The sequence below is a fragment of the Dipodomys merriami genome, unplaced genomic scaffold (assembly GCF_024711535.1).
Source record: "Dipodomys merriami isolate MVZ:Mamm:240054 unplaced genomic scaffold, mDipMer1.0.p SCAF_15, whole genome shotgun sequence".
NCBI lineage: Eukaryota > Metazoa > Chordata > Mammalia > Rodentia > Heteromyidae > Dipodomys > Dipodomys merriami.
Window position 1 is genome coordinate 7821079 of NW_027202826.1, and position 17083 is coordinate 7838161.

Genomic DNA, 17083 nt, shown 5'->3' on the forward strand with positions numbered 1-17083 from the left:
TCCAGGCCCAGCTGATCTGGTCTTTTCTAGTTTTGTTCTGCCTTTGGGTTACCTGATACTGGTGCATCTTATCTAATGACCCAGCCTGAATTCTAATGAAAGCAGCAAAATGATTGTCAGCTGTAATCTTTTTGGCAGCCTAATTTTGTAACAAAAGCCATTTTTCCTCCTTTATTTCCAGGTGAACTGAAAAAAGCAACCAACCAAGAAAGTCTAAAGGCATCACAATAAAACACTTCTTCAGATCTGCATCAAGATGGAAGCCTTTTGCCTTAAGATTTCCTTTTGGCTGGCCCTGGTTGGATATGTAGTTGGAGATAATCCTGAGAGATACAGCACCAATCTAAGCAATTACGAGGATGGCACTGGTTTTCACGGAACAGAGCTCAACCTCCTTGTCACCACTCATCGGCCCACAAATTTGGCTGTACCCAGCAATGGCTCAATGCACAACTACTGCCCACAGCAGACTAAAATTACCCTAGCTTTCAAGTACATTAACACGGTGATATCTTGTACTATTTTCATCGTGGGAATGGTGGGGAATGCAACTCTACTCAGGATCATTTATCAGAACAAGTGTATGAGGAATGGACCCAATGCACTCATAGCCAGCCTGGCCCTCGGAGACCTGATCTACGTGGTCATTGATCTCCCTATCAACGTATTTAAGGTAGGAAATAACTGTGTTTGCAGATGTGAACACAGGTTGTGATTCCACAGTAAGAAATTCTGCTGTTTTTACCAAGTTGTTTCTGCCATCTTAAAAATCAGTGCCTCATCAAGATTTTGTTTTTTGTAATGTATCTCACTTACCATGCCACTTATATGCTAACAAAGCAGTGGTTTGCGGATGATGCTTCAAAACCATGATGCTTCATGAATTGATTTTTTTTTCTTTTTTTTTTCTTTTTTTTTTTGTTGGTCGTGGGGCTTGAACTCTGGGCTTGGACGCTGTTCCTGAGCTTCTTTTGCTCAAGGCTAGCACCCTACCATTTGAGCCACAGCGCCACTTCTGGCCTTTTCTGTTTATGTGGTACTGAGAAATTGAACCCAGGGCTTCATGCATGCGAGGCAAGCACTCTACCACTAAGGTACATTCCCAGCCCCTAGATAAAGATTTTTGAGAAAACCTCTGGAGTTTTCCTGAGATTGTGTTGTCAGGTTGAGACCTACTGTCCCCCAAATTCTTAACATAAATATAACTTGAGTTTTAGTTACTTTTCCATGTGGTGGTGTTCAAGGTTCATAAATCCACAATACTGTTTGAAGTTAAAATGACCTGTTTTATGTTGACTGGGTGGATAATTCAAGTCAAAGGGTGTGCTGGCTTTTCTCTGTTATCTGGGTGACTTGGAGGTAATGGGGTGCACCCAGTAGCAGGCCAGGAGTGATCTCATGCAGTATTACTAGAACCATGTAGACTAGGCCTGGCATTACTCTTGTCCACTTTACTGCTTTTAGTTTCTGTTTACTAAGTACTCTCTGCATGCCACCCCTGAAGGATGCAGTAGGATCCAGAGACAAACAGGAAAAGTGAGTGCTTCTGTGGGAATGGATGCTGACTATCCATTCATTACCGGTTTATGCATCCCTCATCTTGCTTTAGGGACTATTTAGTCCTCAAAGCCAAAAAGAATGAGCTACTCTGCATTTGATATATTCATTGGGTAATAAGAATTCAACTGTAGGAAACTTCAAATGAAACTGGCATGATGTATATGCCTCATTTATGAAATGTTTTTATCCTCAATCTAGGGAAATCATTTTCTTCCTCCCCTATTGTTATTAGTAGTATTAATATTAGTATGTTTACTTCTTCCTCCTCCTCCTTTTCTCTTCCTTTTCTTCCTCTTCTTCCCCTCTTGCCTTTCTTCTCCTTTTTCTTCCCCTCCTCCTCCTCCTCCTGCTCCTTCTTCTTCCTCCTCCTCCTCCTCCTCCTCCTCCTCCTCCTTCTTCTTCTCCTTCTCCTTCTTCTTCTCCTTCTCCTTCTCCTTCTCCTCCTTCTCCTTCTTCTTCTTCTTCTTCTTCTTCTTCCTCCTCCTCTTCCTCCTCCTCCTCCTCCTTCATCCTCTTCCTCCTTTTCCTCCTTCTTCTTTGAAGTATCCACAGAAACAAATTATTCCAGGTGTTAATATGCTGAAATGTTACTTTAAGTGACAAGTTTTGTCAACTGAATATAAGAGTCCATTTCCAATAGATGCACTATAACTATTATGAAATTACATTAGCCTACCAGAAAAATCAGTGGTCTAACAGTAAGGATGAAAATAAGGATTATACATTAAAAACCATTCAAATCCATAGCATATACTGTTGGCAAAATTAGAGAAATTATATAATGAATATTTTTTTAAACCTACCATTTCTTTCCACAGAACAGTATGAATTCATGTGTTTTCTATTTGAACTTAAAGTGGTCTTTTGGAACCAAACTGGGATGCATTGTTGAAAACATATAATTAATTTAAAATGTTTAGCATATGCTACAGAATGTATTTTTTTCTTCCACAATGTTCTTAATTTTCCATTTGTGAGTTGCCATGGATACTTGACCCTCAACATCTCCCCTTAATGACAGATTTGGAAATGTTGGCATGACTTAGAGTGTGGCATATTGAACATTGATTGTTCATACTTAGCCAGCAGTTTTAACTAAGCCATCTTTGTTCTAAACAATAACTCATCATCCCTGAGTTAATAACTCCCTGCTGCAATCCATGCTGAAACACATGAAAGAGATTTGACTGTGTGGAAAACAGTGTCTTGGAAAAGTAATACATGCAACCACTGAGAAGGAAACCTGCACATCTCTGAGGTACAGTCGCCAGTCACCAGACAAGACCTCATTTCTATTCCACAGTCAAATTATCTGAAATGTTTCCAAATCGGTGAAAACCAAAATAAAACTTTTGCTTCATGTTCATGGAACAACAGATGGAGAGTAGCACACTTTTATTTAACCCATGGTTCTTCTCTTTTAGGGATCCTATACTTTTATGCAACTTTTATTATAATTGTAAATAATGTGGACAGTTAAGACTATGGTGTTTCTACATCACAGGAGTAAAGTTGTATAATTTCTATTTTTTCCTTCATGAGTCATTTAATTAACATTAATTTTAGGAAGTCTTTTTAAGGTTAAAATAATATATTCTTTAGTCTTCTTCCAGAGGAAAAGAGAAAGGCACTGGAGTGACTTAGGCCCAAGTATTTAGGGATGGTCTCTCTTTCTCTGCCATCCTGCTTCCTGGTAAGGGGCCCATACCTCACTGCTGTTCCTTTGACTTCTGCCCAGGACAGTCAAGAGAAATGCTTCCAGGCAATGTGAGATCAGTCTCTCATTTCTGTCCTCCACCCCTGCCTCCTGCAGCTTCTGAGGCTTTGAAGTCTTTTGTGTATCTAACTGGTAGATTCTTCTGACCACATCAAGTTCACTGCCTCTATGCCACAGAACAAAGTAACCGTTGTCCAATTCACTTTGCCATTGTATTTAGGGACCTATGAAAATAATGGATATTTTTGAAGAACATTTTACTAAAAGAATGAATGTACCAGCCTTCTTTACCCTATCCACTATCAAGAGAATTAAGTTGAAGGAAAAAAATGGTTGAACCTATCTGCTGTACTCTTCAAAGGAAGTTGCGTTTTCAAATCCAAGTTATTAACTGTGTTTAGCAATCCGTTTTGTCCTCAGTTCTAAGGTGTGTCTGTCCAGAGTCATATCAGAGTCAGCGTAAGTAGAAATAGACATGTGAAGACTGTGTCTTCGGGCAAACTAGAATGCTGAGTCAGCTGTAGTGTGTCCCAAGAAGAAGAAGGGCATCATGGTATTGAATTGACACCATGTGCTCTTCCACATGAAAGGGCTGGTGGTGGGAATCACCATTGAAAAGCACCATTGGCCACTGCAGACATACGGGGTGGCTCCAGATGGTCTGTGTGCATGGAAGAGGGATATTCCACACATGAGTTTCCAGAGGTGACTTTACCCAGTTTCTTCTCCCAATCTCTTGAACATTGTTACACTTAACAAAGCCTCCACTCTCTCAGAAATGGGGAGCTGTACCCACCTGTCCCCACTGCCTCCCTGTTCAGCAATCTGGCCACCCTTTACCTCCTTCTTTCCAGTTCCTGACGTGCATACCCAGCTCTTGCAGGAATGTCATTGCTACCCATAAGGAACTTTCTGTGCTCTAAGTAACTTTCTAAGAGAGGCTAAATGTAGTCCCTTAATAGCTGCTGCCAAAGGCTTTGCACATCTTAGATTATGAAATGGGTTCACTCTGGCGTCATCTATGTGGCATTAAGAAATAGAACAATGAAGAGGAACTCCTCTGGCTCTTGCTTACATACACCCTCACATGTGAGTGACAAAAGAATATCATACGATCTGAGAAAATACAATGCAGAGCAGAAGAAACCAAAGGAAACAAATGAATGCCAGCCGCCTTCCTGGTTTCCAAACATAAAAAGGCCTTTAAAATGGTAACATTGGAGAAAAGCTGTTACTGACTTGATCAAAGGATAACACTAATTTTTAGTTGTCCAAAAAACAGATAACATCACTGATGGCGACTGAAGACTAACAACAAGAGGAAGGAGGAAAGGAAGGGAACTAGCAGACCTTCCCCTCCGACCCCAGCTTATAGCCTAAGCTGGCGATGGATTCAATTTGTTACAAAATTGTATTGTCTTGGTTTTTCTAATTCTTGAGAAACACAAAAATTTAGCCAAGTAAATGAATATGCTCCTAAAACATTTACATTTAGTAGTATGGCAGGATGTTGGAGGATCAAAAAACAATCCCCAATTAGTAAATGGCAATATTTGCTATTTCTATTTGGTATTTCTATTCTTTCATGACTCATAGTATTATATTTATGTCAATGGAAAGCCTAACGTTTGCCTTGAAGGCAGGGGAGGAACTTGGTTCTGGATACTCTTGACATGTACAGGAGTCATGAGTAGTGGAGTTTCTACAAGTTTCTCAGCTACACCTGGCCTTTCACACAGAAACATGGATGACAGAAATAGGGCAAAGAGCAAATGATACACAGGTACAAATGACACCACGAGAAGAAGCCTCATGCTTGGCTTACAGGAACTGCTGGTGGCAGGAGGTTGAAACCAGGGCTGCTGTGAACAGTGCTAGAGTTGAATCACATGTCCCGTTAGCCTGTGGCATCAAGTGGATGAATAAGAACCACAGTTACAGATCCAGTTACTGGTAATTCCTATTTCTGCCTTACTCTAAACCACCATCGCACATGGAGGACTGCACTCATTTCTGTAACAATACACAGTTTCTGTGTGAAATTGCCAGGAATATTTTGCAATGAAAAGTCAGGACTTCCAATATGTTGCCCTGGCATAGGATCTGAGCTCTGGGGAAACCAGAGGATCTCACCCAGGGCCAACTACATCCCTGTTCACACCTCACATAGCCCTCACATGCTGGGCCACTGGGACCCTTCTACTTGGGGTAACCATACAAAAGTTGTGTCTTGACACCCCGACATACCAGGGCAATTTGTGTCTCAGAGACAGATTGCTATGACTTAAACATTAAATGCCTTAAACACAGTTGATGTTCAGTAATACTTGTGTTTGTAAGTTAATTTGATTAGGGCCTTCTGATTAGATTGTTGAGACTTTGAAGTTTAAAAAATGATGACTAAGGTTCAAAGCCAGCCTGGGCAGTAAAGTCCATGCGACACTTGTGTACAATTAACCAGCAAAAAGCTGTAAGTGGAGGCATAGCTCAAGTTGTAGAGTGCCAGCCCTAAGTAAAAAGTCCAAGCAAGAGGATCAGATGCTGAGTTCAAGCCCAAGGCCAGGCACACTGTATGCACACACAGACAGTACCCAACAAATGAGTGACAAAAGATAGTTGATTCTTTTCTCCCAAGCAATTCCAGACCTGAAAGCAGACTTGCTTGCTGGACTTCTTTTTTCCCTGCAAACCAGAATGTCTCAGTGTTCAGAGCTGTGGGAGAACTTAGGAGGAACATAGCAGTGTCAAGGAGTGGGATCGTTTCCTCTTCCCTTTGTCTCTAAAAGTCTTGAGTTTGTTTCCTAAGCTTCTCGAGGCATTGTGCCATTGAAGCAATTTCCCTTGTCTTGGGGGTGAAAAGCAATCAGGGATAGTCCTTTCCAAGATTCCTGTGCAGTATCCGTTCACTAAGCATGGGCTTTGTGATTTTGATGGAAACATGAACCATACAAGTGACTTCACATGTCAAAATGAACACTGGCTTCACAAAGCATTTTATTTGCTCTTCAGAGACTAGAAAATAGGCTGATTTTCTGGCATTGCTAAGATATGCGTGCTTTGCAAAAATTCATTATGCTAACTAGCTGATTTAAGGATAAATGAACATATAAAATGACAGAGTGATAAATTTATTAGCCAATTTTCTGTTTGTTATGAGGAAGTTGCTGTCTGGGAAGCCTTCAGAACCCTGTCCAGCTCTACCTCCCCTCTGACTTGTCGTTTCCTGTGTCTGGGAACCTCATTGCTTTCTCCCATGGTCATGTTCAGTAATTATTCTCATGTGGGGTTACTCTGCTAACCCTCAGCATTTGGCTCCCAGCACAGTGAGTCCCGTTGCAGGAATGGGGGATGGAAAGCATCATAACTGCAAGATTGTTCCCATGGCTGAGGAGAGAGAGAAGTGGTTCCAGTCCCATTCTTGTTAGCCAGGTGTTGAGAGGTAAACAGATTCATGGATGATGACATTCCTTCATCAGAGTTCACCTCCTTAGAAGAGTTTGCCAGATCCCAATTTTAACATAAAATAAAGATGCAGAGAAGTTTTAGGCTTGAGAAAAGAATGTTCACATGCTATGCTCTGTGTAAATGTGTGTGTGTGTGTGTGTGTGTGTGTGTGTGTGTGTGTGTGTGTGTTGTGGTTGTGTGAATGTGTAGGTGTGTAAACTATTGCCTCATTTCCAGTATTCTGTTTAAAACAGATGTTTCTATTTTGTCATAGCATATTTATATAGGGTAATCTTACGATTGCATTGCATAATTATTATACAAAATGTGTATAGTTTGAACAAAAACAAGATGACCAAGAAAATAGAGTATACTAACTCTGAAATTGATATCACGACTTGAATGTTTTAAGAAATCTCATCAAAATAAATCTGACATAGTATCAGAAATTCTATAACCACCTTCTGGATCTACTACCTTCTCTTAGAACTCCTTTCTATAGCTACAGTTGTATTTTTAACTAGTTCTCTTTGTTGTTGGAAAAACTATCTCAAGCTAAAAAGTTAGCAGTTGAACTTAAAGACAGGAGTAAAGCTAAATGTGTCATTTAATGCTTAGTTTTGATATATGCTCTGACATTCATTTAAATTTGGATCATAGCCCCTAGTGCTCTTAGATTCGAATGTAAAATCAAATGTGCTCTCAGAAAGCCTTAATATTATATGCACAAATATTTGTGAAATTTAAATGTCACTCTTTAAAATGTTAAGTTAAAAAAAATTATACCTAGCTGAATGCTGGTAGCTCATGCCTGTCATCCTATCTACTCAGGAGGCTGAGATCTGAGGATCACGGTTCAAAGCCAGACCGGGAAAGAAAAGTCTTTGAGACTCTTATCTCCACTGTACCACCAGAAAACCAGAAGTGGTGCTGTGGTTCAGGTGGTAGAGTGCTTGCCTTGAGTTCAAGGACAGTGCCCAGGCCCAGAGTTCAAGCCCCACAACAACAACAACAAATTTATACCCTGTCACTTCTCAGAATGTAAACAACTCTGAGTTTCAGTGATGTTTGACTTACAAAACAACTTGGAGCCTAAGGCCAATCATGCAAGTGAGTCAAGTCATGTTCTTCAGAATACTTGCCGTGAGCAAAGGATTCCCATTATTTTAGACCCAGTTACTATTCCAAGCAATGGAGAAGCCAACTCATTAGTCATTTCTTAGTCTCATTCATTCTTCTCTAAATGTCCTTCATTTGCTCATACAATAAAGACATAGCAGCAAACAACACACACACACATACACACACACACACACACACACACACACACACACACACACACACACACACACAAAACCTTACCCTCATGAAGCTTGCACTCTACTGGAAGTACCAGATGAAATACCAGGTACGTTAGGAACTGTGTAGTGTGGGAGGTTACGTGCTGGAACGCAAACTGAGAAAGGAATTAAAAAGCATTGCGATTGAGTTTTTTGGAGTGAGTGACTAAAGAGAACAGTGTACATTTTCAAGAGATGAAGGAGCAAGCCATGCCAACCATCTAAAGTAAGAAGAAAGAGCAATGGACAGGCCCTGCAGCAGGAAGTGCCTTGGGTTACAGGAATGGCAGGAGGTCATGATGGGTCAGTGGAGAGGAGAGAGAAACAGCAGATGCGGTGACAGGGAAAGCCTGGGGGAAGTCAGCATCATAGTGGAGTGACATAAAACTCCTTGTCTACTCCAGGATGCTTTTGAGAGTTAAAGGAAATACTACCAATGACTGTATCTGGGCAATGTAGGCATACAGCAGGACTGTCTTGGATAAAATAGGAAACGTAGGTATCCTACCTAAATATTTTTGTTAAGCCACTGTTCTCTGAAGGAGATAGGACTTTGGGGGGAGAGGCTGTGTGCAGGTGTTGGGGGCAGACAGGATCTGGTTGAGCCTCCCACACTCCAGCAACTGTATTGAGAAGCTCAATTAATGGAATAAAAATAAACAGCCACAAAAGATGTTATATATCCCAGTATTTAACATGAAAAAAATATTACCTAGATTTGAATTAGGGGTGTCTCTGACCAGCTCACTTGTGTGCTTCTCCCAACAAAACTACACGATGCCACTCTGAATTTTCAACGAGGAAACGAGAGTCCAGAGAGTTAAGTCATTTCCTCAAGGTCTCCCAGCATCCCAGTGGCAGAGCCAGGACTCAGATGCTATCTGAGAGGCTGCACTATTCACTAAGTGTCCATCCTTCTCATCCAGATAACTCAGGAGACAAACTTCATCCCTACCACAGAAATACATTATTAAAGACTATTTGTGATTTTTCTTTTAATTCTTCTCCTCTTTTTATCTTCTCCCACATCTTCTTTTTTGAATTTTCACTTACTTATCTGCAGTGTGGGGGATGGAACCCAGGGTCTCACCCATGGTAGGCAAGCACTCCAGCCCTGAGCCCCATCCCCAGCTCCCACACAGCTTCTTTAGCTCCTTATTGAGGACAAGAATAACACACTCCAGGAAAACCATGTGGGATGTGGAGATTGCTCCTCTCTACTGCATCTGTGTAGTACGCCTTACACATGGACTTGGGACATCTGGTAAACAGGGCTTTCATATCCTGTTAGTGAGATCAAATGACAGAGCAAGAACCAGAAAATAAGATATAAATAAATAAACTGAGAAGAAAGGTTTAGTTCCTTGATGGAGTAGTTGCCCACAAACATCTGCTCAGAGGAATATTTTTTTGGCCAAACTAATGTCCCATTCATTTATCATGTGAAAGGCTGGGCAATTTGTCCATGGACATAATACAGAAAATGAATAGCTATGATTCTCATAGATCCAGCTGGAGTAGAAACATCAGGCTTACTGAGAAAGCTAAGTGTAGCCTTTCTAGACCCTCTTCCATCTGGCTTACCAGATATATGTTTGAAAAGTAGACTGAAGAAACAAGAACAGATGGTGATTATGAAAGAAGTCAGAAATCCTCACTATACCTATATGATTTTCAGTCACCACATACTTGTACATGCAGACAGGGTGTAAGGTGCCATTTCAAACCATGGATGTGATATGTAATAATCAGATTCAGTCATCCATCTCCATCATCATGTCTTGGTGTTGGGAAGAGTCAGAATCCTTTCCACTAGGTATTGTGTTGTCAAGCATAGCTTCCCGGAGGAGCTAGAGAACATGGCATCTGAACCAATTAACCACCCTCTCTTCCTCCAGCCTCCCCCAGCCTCTGTGTGCCACTGCTCTGTTCTCTGGTATATGAGATATGCTTTTGTTTTATCTTCTAAGCAGAAGTGTGAATGGGTGGTGTGTGTTTTTCTGTGTCTGGCTCCTTCCATAGTGGTGTGAATGGCAAGGGTGAAGCCCTTTGTCTTTTTAGATTACATATAAAGTGTGGGGGTTCTAGTACATCTAAGAAGGAATCTGCTTTCCATGTCTAATTTTAAAAAGAAAACCATATTGAGTATGTTCAAAATGTCCAAAGTCACTTTGTGTCACAATATGAAAAATAAAATTTCCCAACAAAGCCATGAATTCAAATCCAGGTACCAAAGGGTTGGAGAATACATAATTTATAATACCAGTATTTCAGCAAGGATATCCTAAGGAAAGGTGGTGTTTTCTTAAATGTATTCAGTAGGAATGAATATAGGCAAAGACCATGTATACAGCCTTGGTCTAGAAGTTTTATGCACTATTACTATTTGTTTTGTTTTCTGGAGTCAGACAAAAGTGATTAGTCATCTTTCTAACAATCTATTTGAAGGATACTCTATGTACTACAAAATTTGTTCACTTATGTATAAATCCAATTGTTTCAGTGATGTTAGAATTGTACAATTAACACCCACAATTCAATTTCAGAGCATTTCGATGATCTTCAAGGTCCTTCATTCTTGCTTACATTCAGTCCCCACTCCCATGCCCAGCCCCAGGGAACCACACATCTTTTTCTAACTAATTCACCTTTCTGTACATTTCATAGGACCCAAAGCACCTGCTCTGGCTGGCTTTGAACTGGGATCCTCAGATCTCAGCCTCCTGAGTAGCTAGGATTACAGGTTTGAGCCACCAGCACCCTGCAGCTCAGAGAGTTTTGACAGGGAAAGAGCTGCTGTTAGATGTTTTGTTTGAAGTTCTGTTACTGAATATTAAAAGTATCACTACAATCTCTCATGCTCTTTTTCTTCTAAAAACACACAAGGTATCATTTTCTTAATGCTGCATACCATGCCTTTATGCATTTATTGTTTCCATCACACACAGAGTAATTGTAAACACTCAAAATGCTTGACAACAAAGCACTCAATTGTTAGGAATTCACACTTTAAGTCAATGCATAAGCTGTATGTTTTCACATGCACCTTTGAGTTGCCCCATTTTTTCCCTATTTGCCACTGCCATCATCTCTGGTAAGTTTTGGGTGATGACTTCTCAAATCTACATGTGGGGAAATCTGCCCATTTGTTTTGTTTTATTCTGCTTTGGCTTTGCCTGCTTGTTTGCTTTAAAGAAGTACTAGAACATCCCATCACAGACACTGATGATTAAGTAAACTATAATTTTTTTCCATTATGTGTTAGAGCACTCATTTTCTATAATTATTTCTCCTCCCACTTTGTTCCAGCAAATGTGGTGCTTCTTTCACAACATGCATGTGAAATCTTTTCTCCATCCGGGACAAAGCCAGGTTTCTTTCTTTGCAACATAAATATTATTCTTTTCATTATGAACTAAACCTTTACGTACTGGCACATACATGGGACACTAAATTATTTGCTTTTTATATGAGGATATCTAATTCTCCTGCTTTAAAATTGTATTTATCTGTTCAGTGATCCTTTGGCCTTGTGCATGCAACATACGTAGAAGGTTCTAGTCCTTTACTTCTAAGTTGATTTCCATCCTTCAGACCTCTGAGATTCTGGAGGAGGAGAAGCCCACATCTTTTCCTCTAAGGAAGAAAACTTTATGGGTCTGGAGCTCTGGCCTTAAAAGTATTTTCTCTTTTTTTCCAACCCCCACCTGGTTGTTATTAACATCTATGTATTTCAGATTCCAGAAAATTAAGGCCTCTGCAAAAAAAACCAAAACCACTGAATATTCAATAGTGAAAGATGTGGGTAGCAAGTAACAGCAACAACCTCTTGAGAAACAGGAACAGGAAGCAGCTCTCCTAGCTCTTAAGGAATGATGGTGCTCTGTGAACTATGCCCTCTTCCCAGTGCACTGTGTCTATTAATATTCCCACTCACCGCTGGGCATACAGCCATTCTTTTACCTGAAATTTTCACGGTGGCACAATTAACATGTCTAAGTCACACCAGGTTCCTGGCTGCGAGCTCACATGGCCTCCTGACGAGAGCTCCCACAGAACACAGCTTCAAGCTTCTGTTGGATCTACAGCAGTCCATGAACTCCTTGGGAATGGAGTCCTTTGCATTCACGAGGCCTGGATGAGCCTCCTGTACCATATGCCATAGGAGCTTATATGTCCCCCCAAAATCCACCCTGTGGTGCTATCAGAAAGTCAGATAGAGGCTGGTGGGAGTAAGTTAGATCACTGTGGACTTGGATGCTGTGGGACTCTGGCATTTCCTCTTCCTCTCTCTTTGCTTCCAAGTCACCATGAGGTGAGTAGCTTTACTCTGCCACACTCCCCACCATGACGCTCTACTGAGCCACAGACTGAAAGGCAATGGGCCAAGCAAACCACAAACCAAAACCTCTGCAACCAAGACCCCCAAGTGAGCCTCTCCTCCTTATAAGTTTGTTTTGTCAACTCTTTCGTCACAGTAACAGAAAATGAACACTATTAGAGAAATGGGACCAAAAAAGAGTAGAAGCTGATACGTGTGGCCATCCATGGGTTTGGCTCACGTTTCCAGATCCCTCTCTCTGCTAAGCCCTTTTCATGGATTGTCCCTTCTGATGTCCATAGCCATTTTCTGAGGCAGCCAGCAAAGCTGTAGCCTTTTTAGGTGGGGGTGGGTCACTGAGAAGCAGAGAGGTTAACCAGAATGCTGAGGTCATAGGGTCAGGAAGATGGTGGAGCTCAGATGCAGGTCAGTCCAAGGAGTCAGGCTTCAGGGGCATACCAGGCCAAGTCACTGGTTTTAATTAAAAGGAAGGCTTCTCTACTCTACCCCCCCTCCAACCAGGTCACAGAGGGCATGCAGGGCTAGTCCAGTGCACTTTGGGGGCCATTGTTGTGCCCTACCTATCACAGACTTCAAATTCTTGGGCTGGTCAGAAGGCAGGAAGAGTCTGACAAAGGAAAAGCATATTGATGGCATGGAAGCCAGTTTTTATTACATTTTCATGAAAGCTCTGCCGCAATCCTGAAGCAATTAAAGACTAATGGAACAGCAAGGAATATTCTCAGTCATGCAGAGTAATTTCTTTTATAATATCTGATTTGATTTGCAAAAGCCAGAGAGCATGTGCTCATTAAAAGGCCTGCCCTGAGCATCCCAGGCTTTATAATCATCTCAGTCTGTTACCACTGGAAGATGTTTTCCTTCACTACTGATTCGACTATGTACCAACTCCTATATACCAGCCAGAAAGAAAGAAAACATCAGAAACTCACTTTTTGAGGACTGGTGCCTGGTCAGTCGTGTCCAGTCCAAGTGAACCTGCAATGATTCAGGTTGATGGAAGGGAACATTGTATTAACTTTGAGGTTTTCATCTATTACATACACTGTACTCATAAATGCCCCCATTCCTGTCTAAGAAGAGTGAAATGAAAGGAAGAGAATTTTACAACCTGACTAGAGGAGGTGGAAGGAAAAATAGCACAAAGGAAAATGTGCCACTAGTTTTATTTGTGCCATTTAAGATGCCATAATAACAAAAGTAATTAAGTAGAAGAGGATATTAACATCTGGAGTAGATAAAGAAGGGTGATATTATCTTATAGTATCATTTTTAGTAAGTTGTACATATTTGGTACATTTTTAGTTTAGGACTACAAAGTAGCATTTGTATGGAACATGTTCAGTTTGCAGAGAATTTTTGCATTTTCACTGACCTGCTTTGCATCTCCCAAATGAACTTCTGAAATCATGTGACACCCCTTGGTAGCAGGTCCTTTAACACTGAAATAGAGATTCAAAGTAGGTAAGGGGCTCACCCACAGTAACAGGTAAGACTTGCACTGATGCGGTATATATACACTGCCTAAACTATACAACATACATTTGATACACAGTATATGTGTATATGTACAATGTGTCTTCTGTGTTAAATATAATTATATTATCATATAGACCTGATGTTATAAAATAAAAATATATTATGAGCATATTATATATATATATATATATATATATATATATATATATATTAGGGCATTCTGCCTATATTTGGCATCGTTACTAATTAATACATAAATCATTATTATATGTAACATTATATTCTCCATATCTTTCCAGACCAAAAACTGCTGAATCCATAAAGCAGGAAAGAAAAAAACAATGCCAGTAATACTCTATTGGTACCATGCTATCTGGAAAGCATGGAGGAAACTAAAATTCAGAAGTTGTGCTTTGTAACTAGAACTAAGTAAAATTATGCATTTCACATCAGCTCTGCCATTTCTTCCTCCCCTGCCTCCTCCAGCTGCTGGCTGGGCGCTGGCCTTTTGACCACAATGACTTCGGTGTGTTCCTCTGCAAGCTGTTCCCCTTCCTTCAGAAGTCATCAGTGGGGATCACCGTCCTCAATCTCTGTGCGCTCAGCGTCGACAGGTATGGGTTTTGCCTTTTTGTCATTTGAGTGTCTAGAAAGGCATCTTTTACAAAAGGACAAGTGAAGAGAGTCTGTGCCTGCAATAATTGTTAACTAGTTTCAAGTGAATTAAAACACTGTCAGTTTTGTCTCTACTGTGTAGAATTCTTCACTCAATTGCTGATCATCAGTTGTCTTGGGTACCGGCAGTACATACCTACAGCCTTTGGGCCAATAATTGGCAGTTAGCATCTTTAAGACAAAATAAATAAATAAAAATCCAGTGATCCCGGTGCCTATGGGTCATGCCTGTAATCCTAGTTACTCAGGAAGCTGAGATCTGAGGCTTGTGATTCAAAGCTAGGGAAGTCCTTGAGATTCTTATCTTCAGTTAAAAGCTACCAAAAAGCTGGAAGTGGAGCTGTGGCTCAAGTGATAGAGCACTAGCCCCGAGCAAAAAAGCTCAGGGACGTGTGTGTGTGTGTGTGTGTGTGTGTGTGTGTGTGTGTGTGTGTGTGTGTATGTGTGTGTATGTTCAATGACATAATGACATTAGATATAATCAAACTTGTTGATCCAAGTATATGCAAACTCTGTATTTATCAGTTATAATGCTTGAACAAAGTAGTAATTATACAATGTTGTTATATTCTCCATAGTTTTTCCAATGTTTATAATGTTTCATAATTTATATAGAAGGCAACAACAGTAATAACCTTTATCCAATTCTGAGAAATTCAGCAAGTATGGCTAAGGCTTTCCAGAATTCTCACAGTTCTGTGAACTTCTAGACAGTATCTCCTTCACCTGCTAATTTTCACAGCAGTAATTAGTATAAAGGATGAAAGTAGGAACTTTATGACCCATTCTATAGTGCTCTTTTATGTTTAATATAATGTTACACAATTGGTATACAATGTCCTGTTAATGACCTTACATACAATTTAGAAAAGCTTTTATTTTTTGCTGAGTTCATACCACTGATAATCACTTTATCCCAGAACCTCAGTCTCATGACTATAGGAATAAAAAAGCCTAAGTCAGGTGTCAGGGATTCACATCTGTAATCTTAGCTACTCAGAGCGCTGAGACAGGTTAAAAATATTTTCCAGAAATTACCTGTGATATGTGCTACAGTTATCTCCACTTTACAGTTGGGGAAATTTGATTTAGAAAAGACTAATCAAGCCACATGATTACAGAATGTTAGAATCACTCATCAAATGTAGGTAGTCTCTGTTCTTCACTACTGTACTTATCTATGAAGAAACTGAGTTACAAAGCAGTACAAGGAAATAAACTAGTATCTGTGTGATCTCTTTTTTTTTTGGTCCGGTTGTGAGGCCTGAACTCTGGGCCTAGGCGCTGTCCCTCAGCTCTTCAGCTCAAGGCTAGCGCTCTACCACTTGAGCCACAGCGCCACTTCCAGCTTTTTTCTTTTTGCTTATGTGGTGCTGAGGAATCGAACCCAGGGCCTCAGGCATGCAAGGCAAGCGCTCTACCACTGAGCCAACTTCCCAGCCCCTCTATGCGATCTCTTAAGTAGAAAGACCTTCTGAAGTAAGACATTGTGAACACAATTATATCTCAAGGGATGAAATTCCTAAAATTCAGACTGAACATTCCTAAAATTTTAAAAACATTCCTAAATTTTTAAAAACAAGTTAATAAAGTAATAAAGGAAAATTCTGCCATGCCTGTCAGAGGCTCGTGCTTGCCCTGCCTCAATTTGCCTTTGGAGAATCTCAGAGGGCCTTTCTGCTGAGACTCAACCAGATACAGTCACAGGCAAGGAGACTTAGGCTATAGACTCTAATCTCCAGTGTAATGTCTCCTCCCTGATCTCATGTGTGAAGAAAACTGAACTGCATGTTCCATAACTTCAGTCCTCTATGTACAAATTCAATGTGAGTCATTCTTCATTCAGAAAATGGAAAAAATGCCAAGAATTATCACTAAGATAGTGATATAGTCTGACTTTTAGACCAAGGAGATGATCGTTTTTTAAAATTCCACTCCTACAAAAACAGCACTACTCCATGAAATTGTTCCTTCATAATAAACTCTGTTTGGTTGTCTTGTCGTCTACTAAAATACCATTTTTAATAAAATAAGCAGTAAAAAAGAAAGAAATGGGAGCCTGTCACAAAACAATTTGCAGCATGTGAAACTCCACTTTCACTATCTGAGCTGAATCAAATTATGAACCCAAAGAGTTGCCATGATTTTCAATGATATTTTAAGTAGGATAATTGTCTCTCATTTTGGAAATGAGACACCATATTTTGGGGGGACAAATGGGAGAAAACATTCGAGCTCTGTTGAATTTCTTTATTACTTCATCAATCACTCTGTGATTACAGAACATTGAAAGATCAAAGAAAAGTCCCAGCTTTCTCACTACCAGTCTTTGATCAGCCTGAGATAAACAAAAGAGTAAGAGAAAACATAGGGTTTTTACCAGAAAGAAAGACCTTTCATTGCTCAACTGTGACTTGTCAGGGTTAACCTTTTTACTAATTTCTCCTTGAATTGAACTTTTTAAAATCTTTAATCTTACATTCTTAGTCTCTTCTGAATAAGAGAAGGAATTTCAGAAAAAGGCAC

General features: G+C 40.2%; 2 protein-coding genes across 3 annotated transcripts in view; one reads left to right on the forward strand and one right to left on the reverse strand.

Annotated features, from left to right (window-relative positions):
• The window catches only part of Ttc29 (tetratricopeptide repeat domain 29), a 478601-nt gene that overhangs the window by 413286 nt on the left and 48232 nt on the right, over positions 1-17083 (reverse strand). The window contains exons 3-4 of the mRNA XM_070022169.1: positions 13779-13845; positions 13336-13381 (exon numbers count right to left, since the gene is read on the reverse strand). The gene's annotated coding sequence lies outside the window, so the exon portion shown is untranslated. The remainder of the gene's footprint in view (positions 1-13335; positions 13382-13778; positions 13846-17083) is intronic.
• Ednra (endothelin receptor type A) overlaps positions 1-17083 on the forward strand; it is a 40907-nt gene that overhangs the window by 4340 nt on the left and 19484 nt on the right. For both annotated transcript variants that reach the window (XM_070022171.1, XM_070022173.1), the window contains exons 2-3: positions 182-673; positions 14369-14496. In XM_070022171.1, the coding sequence (XP_069878272.1) occupies positions 257-673; positions 14369-14496 (545 nt within the window). In that variant the 5' untranslated portion in view covers positions 182-256. The remainder of the gene's footprint in view (positions 1-181; positions 674-14368; positions 14497-17083) is intronic.